Source organism: Sparus aurata, chromosome 2 (assembly GCF_900880675.1).
Source record: "Sparus aurata chromosome 2, fSpaAur1.1, whole genome shotgun sequence".
NCBI lineage: Eukaryota > Metazoa > Chordata > Actinopteri > Spariformes > Sparidae > Sparus > Sparus aurata.
The window spans coordinates 7207085-7220776 of NC_044188.1; the positions used below are offsets into that span (position 1 = coordinate 7207085).

General features: G+C 43.1%; 1 protein-coding gene across 1 annotated transcript; it reads right to left on the reverse strand.

The window, feature by feature from the left end:
- Window positions 1-35: 35 nt before the first annotated feature.
- Window positions 36-13429, reverse strand: urb1 (URB1 ribosome biogenesis homolog). The gene is made up of 39 exons (XM_030392216.1): window positions 13190-13429; window positions 12946-13085; window positions 12709-12860; window positions 12487-12616; window positions 12305-12401; window positions 12133-12215; window positions 11922-12047; window positions 11706-11836; window positions 11428-11623; window positions 11201-11338; window positions 10915-11088; window positions 10688-10820; window positions 10455-10577; window positions 10239-10351; window positions 10006-10125; window positions 9260-9376; window positions 8998-9136; window positions 8748-8906; window positions 8407-8606; window positions 8093-8311; window positions 7816-8001; window positions 6840-7677; window positions 6506-6710; window positions 6243-6429; window positions 6105-6163; window positions 5820-6007; window positions 5600-5710; window positions 5456-5519; window positions 5202-5370; window positions 4590-4692; window positions 4327-4487; window positions 4125-4236; window positions 3784-3890; window positions 3379-3522; window positions 3060-3169; window positions 2758-2967; window positions 2331-2572; window positions 1064-1642; window positions 36-369 (listed from the first exon to the last, which is right to left on the reverse strand). Exons 1-39 carry the CDS (start codon window positions 13314-13316, stop codon window positions 179-181), a joined length of 6783 nt encoding a protein of 2260 aa, XP_030248076.1. The 5' UTR covers window positions 13317-13429; the 3' UTR covers window positions 36-178.
- Window positions 13430-13692: the final 263 nt, after the last annotated feature.

Below are 13692 nucleotides of genomic sequence, written 5' to 3' on the forward strand. Positions count from 1 at the left end.
ATTTTAAGAGTTTGTTAAAAAGATTCCAAAATGTGTAATATATTCAGAAATTGATATTTTATTACAAAAGGTTTTACAAAATACCTTCAGACGTTTTACAAGAAGCAAACAAAGCAGCAAAATGAAAGACTATAAGGTTTCTTCTTACAAAGAACAAAGTCGTGGTCAGATGTCACATCTAACTCTTCATACTGATGATGTCATCACAGATGGCTCTGATGGCTGTTTGAATCAGTGATGATTTAGAGGCTTTCTGTCTTTTACATTTGGCTCTGGTCACCAGAGTGACATGAGACAGGAACAGCTCCGCTGAAGTGGCTCCGCTCCACAACTCACTGATGTACAGTGACAACAGGAACAGCCCAGCTTCTGGAGAAGAGAAAATGAGAAGCTTGATTAATTCATACTCCACCTATTACAACTGAGTTATTTTCCTGAAGGACACTCCTGCAAGATGTCATTATCTGGCTTTTTGGATAGAAAAAATAAACATGCTTGTGCTCATTAAAAAGCCACGACAGCGTCAGCTCATATTGTTTTTACCTTGGAAGTCTGTGTCTGTGTGTCTGTGTGTGTTGTAGGAAAATACTGTCCTAGAGACACTGTTGTATCGGGAACTACCACAGAAGCAGTTTTGAATAATTTACCAGTTGTCATGGGGTGGTGCATTAACATTTTGCTTATTCGATGGGAATTTTAATAAATTCTGCAAAATGTATCTATGTCTTTATCCACTTTAATAGTCTTCTTAATTGGACAAAGTTAATGTTTTTGTAATGTTATTTCAATACATGAAAGAAAGTCAGCCTGAATCTGTATCAAAAGAAGCACAGTGATAAACAGTCATGGGACACATTTGTGTCATTAAAAATAGCAAAAATATTTAAAAATGGCTTTCTCTGAAACTCCAGTGTGTCAGGACAACAGAGATCATTTCAAAGTACAGAGTGGAAAATGTAGTTTCTAAGAGAGGCACAGTGTTCTGACAGTGTTATCACGTTATTGATGAAGTATTGTTTATAATGCACACTAGCAGTCTGTGAAAGCGGTGGCCGGCTCTTACCATGCCGAGACTGATCGAGAGTGGCCTCTGGCAGGCAGGCAGAGATGACTGCCTGATGCAGCTCTGGAAGGTGGCCTTGGGTCTCCAGTAAGTGTATCATGATGTTGGTAAAAAGCTGGAAGGTTTCCACTCTTGCTGACATGCTGGAGTGACACTGAGCTTCAAAGGCCTGATGGTGGAGTCGAAGGAGGTCGGCCTTTAAGCCAGGGTCGAGTAACACAACATCCACAGTTTCCTTGTGTTTTATCACAGCCTTTTTGACCCAGTGCAAGAATTCTTTTGTCCTGTTTTCATCATACGAGTCCTCCACCAAACACCTCAGGGACCACTTGGTGAGCAGGTGCGCAGTATCACTGGCCAACTGACTGGGCTCCATGTTGTCTCCTGTTTGAGCCAGCTGGAGTTCAGAGAGGGGAAACACAGGTTCCCAGTGAACAAAGATTCTGCTGAGGTAAGATTTACACTCCGTCAGGAGACTCTCTTCTTGTTTCTCTGTCTCAGCATCCTCTGCCAGGTTGTCTTTTCTTGTGCGGACCTTGGAAAAGGAGCCTTTACCTCGGGTTTTATCCTTCCCCGTCCCTGAGGAAGAGGACGAACAAAAATGTGTTTATGCCACGAAAGATAAAAGGAATGATTTAGATACTGTGAAACAGAACAAGATCTAAATCCTCCACTGTTTGTAATGGAAAAATCGCAGAGTCCAGCATGTAACATCATCACATATAACAACATGAGTCTTTTTAAGCCTCATTCCTATTCATTCCCCTACAGAGATGAGAACACAGGGGTCAGTAAAAGTGCAGCCAACCTGGAGCAGTTATTGACCGGAGCTGCTCTCAGTGTTACAGACCAGGATGATGAAAACGTTCTAATGTGGGTTTCACTATTGGTCCTGAACCTTTTGGCTCTACCTTTAATTTTTAATTGCTCAGATAACTCCTAAAATTTAAAGACTGACTATCTGCATTCTATTCCATCAAGCACTGATGCCCTAACATGCTCAAACATACAGACTTGAACTAGAATTTGAATTCCTACAAGAAACACTAGTGAGAAGCTACAGAATGATATAAGAGTCTCAAAAACACAAAACATGATGGACCTGCCCTTTAAAAAAAAAAAAAAGAGTTATGTAATTAACAAAGCTAGTTACTATTTCCTTTATAGTATCTTGTCCACCCCTTTGGCAGAAATACAACCATGACAAATGACATTTGTGCAGTCTCCTCCGTATGGCAGAATTAACAATACACTTAATGGCACTCACCCAGCAATTCCTTTACTTTGTGCTTTTCAGACAAGGCTTGTATTTGTGTGAGGAGCGCTGTATTGCGGGACAGGGAGGCCCAGCAGAGAAGCAGAGCGAGGGCTTCGGTGCAGGGGAGAGGCTGCGGGTGGAGCATTAGCCGGTCAGCCTGTTTGTTCACATTGAGAGCTGTCTCACGATGCTTCAGTATTGAGCAAAGAGTCTGCAGAAACTGTCTGAGCTGAGTGGCCTTCACGCACAACCTGCCAGGAGGAGATTAAAAAAACAATGACGTCCTTGACCAAAAGGCGGCTGACATTAATTAAGTGTACATTCTGGCTGACATCTCAATTTTTGTCAACAGTGCATCTTATGATTAATTAGGTGGAAATTTGTACGAACCCTGAATTTAGGTGACTGAAGATCGACTTGAAACTTGAGTTTTTACCTGAGGTGTCGGCTGATAGTTGATGCCACACACAGGAATTCACTGATGAGTGGCAGAGGGAGACACTTCACAGGGCTCTGAGATTTCTCCTCCGTAGAGGAGGCAGAAGTCTTGGCTTCATCTGCATGCTTCTCTTTCTGCCCGAGGTTAGTAAACCACAGCACATGGAGCAGATCTATCATGGCACTGAGCAGCTGCTGGTCTAGATTCCTGAGGAGGATAATTAGTAAAGAGTTGTGTGGAAAATACAAAACTGACTGAAGAAATCATTGTAGTAATATGAATGTTCTTGTCAAGTGTACCTTCTTTCAAGCATCTGTATTATCCAGGTGAGGAGCCCACAGCTCTTGGTGAGGTTATAAGCTGCTCTGTTTACACGAGCGGCCTGGCACAACACCCTTATAATCTGTGCCTGGAGACAGATACATGAGAAATAAATGCACATTATAAATGCACATAAATATCCTATTTATTTGCACTCTGAAGTGCACTTCAGAGCATCAATCTCCTCATTTATTCGTTAGTTTTCAGCTTAATTTAGTACTGTTATTCATTTCTTTGGTCACATAGTTTTAAGATTTATCTGCTGATGTGTAACATTATGAATCCCACAGTGTGTACCTGGGAGTGTTCATCACACAAGGGGCTGCTGCTGAAGCCTAAAAGGGTCTGAAAGATGCCTTGTTGGTCACACAACTCAAAACAGTGTCCATCACTTATCCCTTCCTCCAGCACACTCAGGATCCACTCGCGTTCCATTTTATGCTGCAGAAAAAACAGACGGCTCAGTCAGACTTCCAGTTTACTGTCCTTCACAGAGACAGATGACATCATTCTATAAAAAGGCCTGAGCAGAGAAAAACAAACAGATGAAGGCTAAATGTTGTTGATGTAGGCCGAGTTTATTTGGAACGTCATTTATTCTTAGCAGGGTGGAATTTACCAGTCATTCATAATCACTTGCAGTAGACGAAAACAAAATAAACGTCTGTTTATCATTATTTTTATAATTGTATCATCATTTACCTCCAGGTCAAAGCCATAGAAGAGCTTGAAGAACTCAGGGACTCTCCTGAAGTCCAAACTCTGATGGGACAGCAGAAACCTGTTCAACACCACGTACATGTGGTCCTCTGGGAAATCAGGAAGCATAAGGATAAAAGGGCAGTGATTGGAGGGTTAAAGTCAGTTAGCAGCAGGCAATAGTAAAACATAAAATGTATATTGACTTGCATCAAGAAGGGCATACAAAAAGATTCAAATTTAATCATCCAAAGTTTCTAATTAGTTTGGAAAAAATCCTATGTCCTTATGTAAACACTATGAATCACATTGCTCTGGTCAGGGATTTTTTCAGGGTTACACACCAGGTCTGAGCATCTGCTGAGCCACTTTGGTGACGTAAGTGGTCAGGACAAATGGAAGTCTCTGATTCGGCTGTCGGATTCCATTCTTCACAGTATCCAGCAAATACAGCAGCTATTTGATAAAAACAAGCCGTCAGTGGGAGGTGAATTCCACACATGCAGTATTCAAAATTTCACACACCATCTCCCTCTGACACTTTACCTGTCTCTTCTCCCTGATTCGAGCTCCCTCCAGATGTTGGTAGAAGCAGCTCAGCACATGATACGCTGCCGCTCTCACTTTTGAGTCGTAGCTGCTTAGAGCCATTACAGTCACTCCGAGGGCATGAGTGGATATGAACTTGAGGCAATCGATCACACATTCTGTCACGTAGAAAAGAGGAAATGTCAGACTATGACAGCAGTGATAACCTTAACTGATTAGGAGCGATTTCAAAAGCTTTAAATATGTTATATTATATTCACCTGGCTGCAGTATCGAGCTGAATAGAGGCAAAAGAAAACAGGGATCATACAAATTCCCAAGGTCCTTTGTGGCATCGTTACTGTACAGCAGCTCCTTACCATCCTATGAGAGAAAAAATAACAAAAAACACATTTTTTCTCTCATTCCTTCTTAGATGCCCAACTTATTATGCAGCCACCAATCACAATGAAGATGGATGGGATTTCATTTGTGATGAAGCGAAACTATTTCCTCTCTGTGCTTAAAACATAATCAGCATGGATTGACATCACCAGAAAAAAACCCTTTAAGGTGGGAAACTACAGATGGAAAACTTTTTTCTTTGATACACTGGTGACTTTTGAGATTGTTGGCTATTTTCTACAACAATATAATATGTCTTCTTTCAGACTATTATTGCATATTAAATTAGGTGACGTTTCTCGACTTTTTATAAGTTAAATATCAGAAAACCTGTGATAAAAAAACAATTGTCTTAATGTAATTAATCATCTAGGGAAGCTTTATGGTGATATCTATTATGTCATGGTAATATTTTACCCATTTCCCCTATAGTGTCTCCCCTAAAGGTACATTTTTTCATAAAAATGTTCTTCTGGAAAAATAACAACCTGCAGGAAGATTCTGCGTTGCTGAGGAAAGTGTGAAATAGTCTGGAGCATCCTGTCAGGTTTCAGCAGGGCCAACAGGTCGTCTGAGCTCTCCTGCTTCCACAGGGAGGCTCCCAGACTTTTCCTGGTCTTGTGATGCTCCACAGCTGCTGGGCCCCACAAGAAGGATCTGCAATCAAACGCACATATTCAGTCTTTGCAAATAACAAATGCGCTTGTCGCATGTACGACTTACAAACACGAACATAACTTACTGGAATTTCAGCAGACTGACATTGTTTCTTTCGTATTCCTGAAGAAGCAGTAACAGCTTCTGGTCTGCAAAACAAAACAAGATGTGAGAGGAATGAAAGATAACAAACACACAAACCCAGAAGTACTTAGATTTCCTGTTTTACCTGAAGTACTCAGTGTAGCTCCATATGCTCCCAAAAGTACGACAAAGTGACTGATGTTACAGACTGCTGGGCATTTCTTCACCAAACAGAGAAGGAGGGAGACTAACGATTCTGAAATGATGTAAAAAATGTGTTCAATATAAAAATAAACAACTAAGTAATAGAGCTTCAGGTTTGTAATTTCATGTTTTTTCTCCATTATATTTTACTCCATATGTACCTTTAGCCTGACAACTGCTAGACTCTTCGTTAGAGTCCAACATGGTGGGCAGGAACAGAGAATGGCTGCTGGTCATCATGTGCAGGGTGGACAAAGGTATCAGATCCTTCTGGACTTCACTGCCACCATACATCAGTTCCAACAGGTTGCTCAGAGTGTTCAGAAAGTGTTGATCTCTGTAGCGATATCTGCAGAGGGAGAATATCTTTTAGGTCACTGATTCAAAACAATAATCTGATGTGATGCATGAAAATCCAGCAGAATGAATGAAGGCAAATATCTTACTTCAGTCCATTCTTGACAAAACTGTTCCAGTCAGATGCAGCGATGTCTTCAGCTGCAGTCTGTACAAACAAGACAAATTATAAAACGAATCAAGCGAAAACAAAACGTGTGCAGCATGTGTGAGGAACATTAACCCACGAGGAGCTGTTGAAGTCTTTCCAGGATGCTCTTCTCCTGCTCTGACGGGGAGGCAGCCTGATCTTTAGAGTGACTGTAAGCGGCGATGAGACACTTGAGGGCAGCAGTGGTGACAGACTTCCTCCAGGTTTCTTGTTCTTCTGGGCAATCAGCCAGTTTCTCAGTGATAACATCGACTAAACGCCACCTGGAAGAGACAGCAACATTTAGCTAATAATTTAAGACACTGATAATTTACTTAAGTGTCAAGAGTTAGATCAAACCTTTCAAAACTGTCCACTTTTTGGAGAGCATTGGGCAGATTGTTAATCAAGTCCCTGGTGTCCTTCATGTTTGCAGAGAGTCTGATCAGACTGGAGAGTGTTTCAGTGAGCTGGGCCCCAGAGTCTTCTGTCAGCGTTCCCAGAACACACTCGGATAATTCTGCGAGCAGTGTTTGCTTCAAGGCTTTTAAAACTTCTCCTTGAACTATAAAAACACAGCACATGCAGCATATTAGAATTAATGGAAAAGTGGCAATGAGAGAAAAAAAAAACAGTGACACAAATCATGGCGCTGTATGCTTTCAGACAAGAGAGATCTTGTTTTAGCACAAACCATCTTTGGGCCTGGCCGGATCCTCTCTACTTGCCACCTGTAGGTAGGTGTTGATGATTGGAAGGAAGATTTCTGTCTGGTCTGAGAGCTTCTTCATGTTTGCTGGCTCTAAGCACCACAACTCAAAGCAGAGGCGGTGTGTGGAGCAGTTCTGCAGCAGCAGAGAGCTGATGGCCTGAGTGTCTGGGAGAGGCGACTGGAGACAGTGCAGCAGCACATCTGTGTGGAGGAGCTTGGCACTGCCTGGCTGACTGGACAGAGTCTGCAGCATGAAGGCTTCCAACACAGGACTGGAGCAAGACAGCAGCAGGGTCCCCAGGCCATGGAGGTGTGACTGAGACAGAAAGATGCTGTGGTCCTGAGAAGAGTTAGCTTTAGCCTCTGTGAGGATCTGCACTGCTGCATAACCGTAGACGCTAAGCTCGGCCTGCGTGCCCTTACTGCTGGGGGACATTAGGCTCTCCTGAGGGAGGAGTAGCAACTTGGAGACCACCTCCCTCAGATTACAGGAGTCCATGTAGCTGTGCAGAGACAGGAGGGCCTGGAAAGCTTTGGACTCATTCTTTGTGGCCTGGGAGACCTTCTCCGTCAGTTCCTTGAGCACAGCTTTCTCTATAGACTCCGTGTAGCTACTAATAAGTTCCAGGTGACCCAGATCACGGAGAGTGGGGGCGCTGGTCTTCAGCAGGGCCAGAATGTCATCATTCAGCTGAGCACACAGATGCTTCAGTCTGACGGGGTTCAGCGTGTGAGGAGGCAAAGCAGCCATCTCCAGAGCCAGAAACCACTGCTCCAAACATGGATGCTTGAAGATGGAGCCAAGTGAAGAAAGAAGGATCTAAACACAGAGGGTGCCATATTAGAATCAGTTGTACTAAAAATAGTAGAATTGAACTTGTAAACATCAGTCACAGTTTGAAGAAAAAGAAAACCCATCAAGTAAAAGTCACTGTACAAACTGAACTATTCCCCGAACCTGCTCTTTATTGGCTTCTACTGTGGATGACTGGTTGATTTCCAGGAAGAGGTCTGATCCTTCTTGGGAGTTCTCCGCTGCTGGCTCAGAGTCTGTGGTCTCTTGAAAGCTCTGTAGCTTGATCACCAAATCCTGGAGTATTGCCATTAAGGTCCCCAGAGGTGCAGTTCCAATGTTTTTGGAGAACTGTGCAGAAGGATATGATGTATGATAAACATATATATATTTTTAGCTTAGTCATTAAGGTAGTAGCTAGAAGCTTTTTTTGTGCTCTTACCGTGCCAAGGTTTTCCACTGTTGACTTTATGTAGAGTAAAACCTGCTTGATTGCTACTGGAAACTCAGCCATCAACATGGAAGCTAGGGTTCCTTCCACATCCTTCCTGAAGGCGTCCTCAAGCAAAGAGCTCGGTCCTTGAGCATACGCAGCTTTCATCACGGCAGTGAATGAAGTGGTTGCTGTCAATCCCACTGACTGGCGTTCAGAGGACTTGAACTGTGAAAAGAGAGAACCGTTATTTTCTACATAAAAGGAAAAAGGTATGAGACCCTTCAAGATAAAAGAAGCTTTTGGTTTCATCAGGAACTGACCAGCTCCTCCCGGCACTGCTCTGGTAGCCATCTGGAGTAATACTGATGAAGGTGTATGATGGAGGGATGAGGAGGGGCAGAGGGTTCAGAAGACACAAGCTCTTTATCGTACTGCAGCAGAGCCAGACAGAGAGGGAGCGGCTCTCTCTGACAGTGCAGCACATCAGAAAGCACTGCAGACAAGTACTCATGCACCACCCCTGAGAAAGAGAAGAAAAATAGTTAACAGAACATCACACCACTAGAAGTGTGCATTTTCAAAAGAACGACGTTTACTTTCACCCCAGTGGTTCCGTTCTTAACATTATAGATTAGCCCCAGTTGAGGCAGAGGTGCTTTACCCTTCTCTGCTGGCAGTTTGTTTCGGGCTTCCAGAGCAGCAGGTACCACCACACTGAAGGGGAAGGTCTGGATAATAAGGTCTTCACTCAGAGATGGCCCAAACTCCTCCATCTCACCTTCATTGCCATCCATTATGACATCCAGCATGTCTAACACGTCTGGAAGACATGTTCAGAAATGTAGGTTTCACAGACATGCTTACTGTGGTAAGATTATTTGACTTTGACTCTCTGATCTCAAAGTGCTCACCATCTATGTGCGAGACCGGGATACTGGCAGCGTCGCCCTCCTGGTTACTGAGGTTAGCTTGCAGGTAAGCTGCCTCCTGGACCAGGCTGGCAACTTTATCTGTGTATGTGTAAGAATTACACACCAGCTTCACCAACACCTAGAGTAAGAGACCATGAGTTTATTATCCATGGCAACTACTAAATCATGATTCAAAATGTCTTATCATTTGTAATAGACAGAATAGTCTATTACAATGATGATGTTTCGTAGATGGGCTCACCCTCTCCAGGAACAGAATGACTGTCTCTTGTCGGTTTGGCTCCACTCTGGCCAGCTGGTCGAGCCAGAGCTCAAGCTCAGTCCAGGTGTATTCAAACACCCCACTGTCCTTAAGCACCTGAACACAAGGCAGGAAGTACAGCCATCACTTTTTTTTCTTTTTTTTTTGCTAACACTGAGTTTTAGCAATACTATTGGGAGAATTTTTAAAGCTTATAAAAAAAACTTTTGCAGTAAAATATTAACTAAAATGCACTTGCGTATGCTGTTCTCACTTTATTACAGCAACTTCATAAATATGTAGTTTTATCACAGAATCACTATGTATGAGGCTCTTTAAAGTTACATGGAAACTATTTTTCTTAATTTCAAGGATTGAACGGTTCCCTGATGCAGCTGAAGAACTGCTAACATAACTTATTGAAATGATGCTGTGCCCTCAGATGGAATAATTCATTCTCCAAGATGTACTTTTAATTTTGGAAACTACTGGGAGTTCTGCTCATGTATTCAAAAAGTGTATCAGAGTTTTACTTTTATCTCATTTTTATTGATGACAAGTACTTCCAACGTATAAAGAAAACCCCCACTTATAGTTTGTTTTCCAAAGTGAACTATGGGGTGAGAATTCTCATTCCTGCCTGACTGGAAGATTTAAAGCTACTTCAAGTATCTATACGCCAATGTCTCACATGTAAAGCAAGCTAAAAGTAAATGTATGCATGCGAAAGAAAAAACGTTTCCCACCTTTAGAACCAGCATCCGTGTGGAGGTTTTCAGATGGCTGCTGCTGCTGCTGACAAACATCTTGAGAAGCAGGTAAAGCACCGACTTCTCTCCCGATGAGGATTCTGTATCTGCAACATCCTGAGAAGAAAAGCACAACACTTAAGACACATTGCTGATTACAAAGCAATGCATTTAAACCAACACTGACTGAGAATGCAGGTTGAAATAGCAGTAATAGCAATAATCCTCACCTGTATGCGGAACCAGGAGAACTTGCTCGCAGGGAGATCCAAGGCCAACTGCAGTATCTGATGCTGCAGAACTGGGGGAACCTCTTCCCTCATTCCCGTCTCTGACACAATCCCTTGATAGGGGAATATAATAAGCATTGTAAGGAATTGCTGAAGAACTACATGCATCATAATTAAAACATATAACTTAAACACAAAGTCAATGATTAAAATTACCTTTAAAGAGCTTGCTGAAGTCAAATTTGCACTGGCTCACCAGATGTGGCACTACTTTCTGGTAAAGACAAATGACCTGAAGAATCAGAGCCTTCAGCAGGATTACCTCAGCTGTCTCAGCAACTGCTCCACATAAAAACAACACAGTCAATCAGATGTCTTTTCAGGCCATCCCTGTTGTTTCACAGGACTGGTTAATATAAGCGTTACACTCTTTCTGTAGGTGTTATTACCAGGCGTTTCCTTTTTATCATCCGTCTGTGCAGCACTCTCTTCAGTTTTGGTCTTTTTTTCTTCAGCATTCGTCTTTTCCTTCTTACTAAGTGACTGCCACTTTGAAACTATGCCCGTCATATCGGGCAAAATCTAAGACAGAGCATGAAAAATGGGAGACTTCAGTTGTTTAATGGTGCATCGTTACTGTTTGGGTGTGTTAATACAGCTCTTTCCCTGAGCTTACCTTGCTCAGTGTCTCCCTGTACTGCTGCACCAACTCGTCCATCATGTTGAGGGTGTAAACATCCGAGTGGTGCCACTCAGACTTATCCAAAAGGTACTCCATGTTCTTACTGGCTCTTTTCAGGAGGAAATTGATCATGGACAGAGTTGTGAGCTGCACTGTTGTGTTGGCAAGCTGTTGGATACAAGAGGAGATATTTGTTTTACATGACAAAGCACATTTTCAGCGCTTGGTGGTACTGCAGCTACAGCTCTGATGAACCACTTTATGAGGCTCTGTCACTTACACTGAGGCCCTGTGTGAAGAAGGCCTTGTTACAGACCGGAGGAAGAGATATCACCATAATCATGGAAAGCAAGCGAGGGACAGGGACGACCTCAGAAGCTTGGAAGACTGTGGACACCTCTGGTTGGGCTTCATAGATCTGGCATACGAATTCACAGGAAATTAATTATCTCTGGAAAAACGACCAGCTAGAGTCTCTTGAAAATCAAATACCACAGGAAGCGTTACCTTTTTCAGTAACTTGACATTGTCCTGCCAAGCACTTTTGATGCGGGGGGTGTATGAATACTGAGTCTCCTGAAAGTATCTGGCCAGTATGTCAGGGCTACCTTTCAGCACATTCACCACCAGATCAGCCACCAGTTCATCCTCTGTGGCCTGCTTTAATCCCACCAAGAACTGAAGCAGGACGATGTTGCCAGCTCTGTAAAACAGCAGAAATCCTCTGATCAGCACTGGGACCCTTCAGGAGGGGGTAAAGCAAACTTGACATATTAACTACTTACCTGCCAGCGGTGCCAAAGCTGGCGTCATGAAAGCTGATACCGTGCTTACGAGAGCAACACAGGTCAAGAAGGAAGCTGTGAACGAGTTCCCGGATGACAGATATCCCAGCATGCTCGGAGTCCTCTTCCATCTTAAAGAAGAAATTAAATTTAGACTTACAGGTTGAGGAGAACAAGAGAAAACGTATTTCAACAAACACAAGAGAATCGACTCACTCTGTTGTCGTCAGTGGTCGCATCCACAATCCCGTTCCACTTATACAGAGACGCAATGTTGGCCAATACGGCAGGTGTGAAAAAACGCACCTTCTGCGTCTTACTGATGCCTTTGTTTAGTACAACCTGCAGCCAAACAAACAACAACAGTTAGCTCGTCCATTCATTCATTCATCTGTTAGACGGAACGTGTGAGCTGCTGAGCACTCACTCTGCTCTTCAGTGTGGACAGAATCAGATTGACCATGGACATCCTGTCCTCCTTCAGACCCAAACTGATCTCTGGCAGGAGTTCTGACACAAAACAAAAGAACACGTCATCAACAGATGGTTTAGGTCGTACGTTGAAATGTACATTCTGTAAATCTGAATCTAAATATTACCTTTAATTTCTAATATTTGTCCAACAGTAGCATTATCTCCCGACACCAAAAAGGACAGCACGAACTGGATATAAGCCATGCGGACATCAGGTTTCCCCTGAAGAATGTACAGGGAAGAATGTAAACAAACAGACAACTACTTTCAAAGCTGAGAGTTATACCAGTCCTATGCTTCATCACACCTTCTTGTCCTTCCTCTTTGCCAGCCCGGACAGAGTTTTACTGACATGAATGTGACTTAGGACCTCTCTGGCAGCTTCTGGACCCTGAGACACCAGCGCCGACAGCAGACTGAGGCACTGACGGACAAACCTGTGCACAACATAAAAACACAACATGAAGGCCATGGGTTGGATAAACTGTGAGAGTGAGTGAGGAGTGACATTTAAAGTAATCCCACCAACCTGTGATTCTCTGAATGGAAGGAGGCCTGCAGAAGTTTCACGCAGCTAGAAAGAGTCTTTTTCACAATCGTATTGCCAACCATGTTGAAGTGCGACAGGTCACTGGCAGTCCTCAGGAGGATCATCTCCAGGCTCTCAAAGACCAGCATCATCTGGCCAGAAGGAAACACGTCATCAGAACGTAACCTGGCGAGGAACAGGTCGGTCCAATCCACTGAGAGAAGTGCTTCAGCTTACCTCACTCTCCGCATGCTTTTCTCCCTCCAACAGTTTGAATATTTCTGCACACTCCATGGAGATTTTAATGTAACCTTCGACCACATCGTACAGGTCAGGGCACGGCAGCTTCTTGGCGGTTGATATAAATGTCTGCAGTCCTGCAGGCGATAAAAGGAAATAATTGACCAAAGAAAGACGGGAGAGCTCTAAAGAGACAACACAAAAACTGACTGCGTGTAACAAACTGTACATATCCACTCACCCTTCATGGCTGTCCTGGGTTCCTTCAGCATGGCTTTAAACACAGTCCCATTGAACTCCGGAACCTTCTCTTTCTTCACCGGAGTGTTTGACTCCGGCGAGTCTTCGCTGGGGCGCTTTTTACCCATTTTAATATGCGTAAAAACAGAAAAAGACTGGCTTTAAGTTTTTATCATTTCCCTGCCACACAAGTTCTGTCAGCGTCCCACGTTGAGGCGTAAACAGAAAACTGTCCAACGAAAAGTGTCATCCGGTCGGAAACGCGTGCAGCAGAACTTTAGTTCCGCATTGTTTACCCCCTGCTGCATCCTTCAGAGTTATACAGCTGATTATAGTACACACATCTTTGGTCATTGTACTTTCCTCCTACAGCTATATTTCTTTACAAACCTAGTATCTATTTAAATATTTGCAGAATCACAGAGGAGGAGCAATGTTTGCATTGTGTTTAATATTAGTCTCCAAAGCTCTGGACCCCATATGTTCAATTTTTTATATCAGTTT

Excerpts from the sequence above, each read along its gene's own strand:
- urb1 (XM_030392216.1), bottom strand. The coding sequence starts at position 13,316 with ATGGGTAAAAAGCGCCCCAGCGAAGACTCGCCGGAGTCAAACACTCCG. Across the intron at positions 12,402-12,486 it reads CAAAGAGGAAGGACAAGAAG|GGGAAACCTGATGTCCGCAT; the intron begins GTGTGATGAAGC and ends TACATTCTTCAG. Across the intron at positions 4,693-5,201 it reads AACGCAGAATCTTCCTGCAG|GATGGTAAGGAGCTGCTGTA; the intron begins GTTGTTATTTTT and ends TTTCTCTCATAG.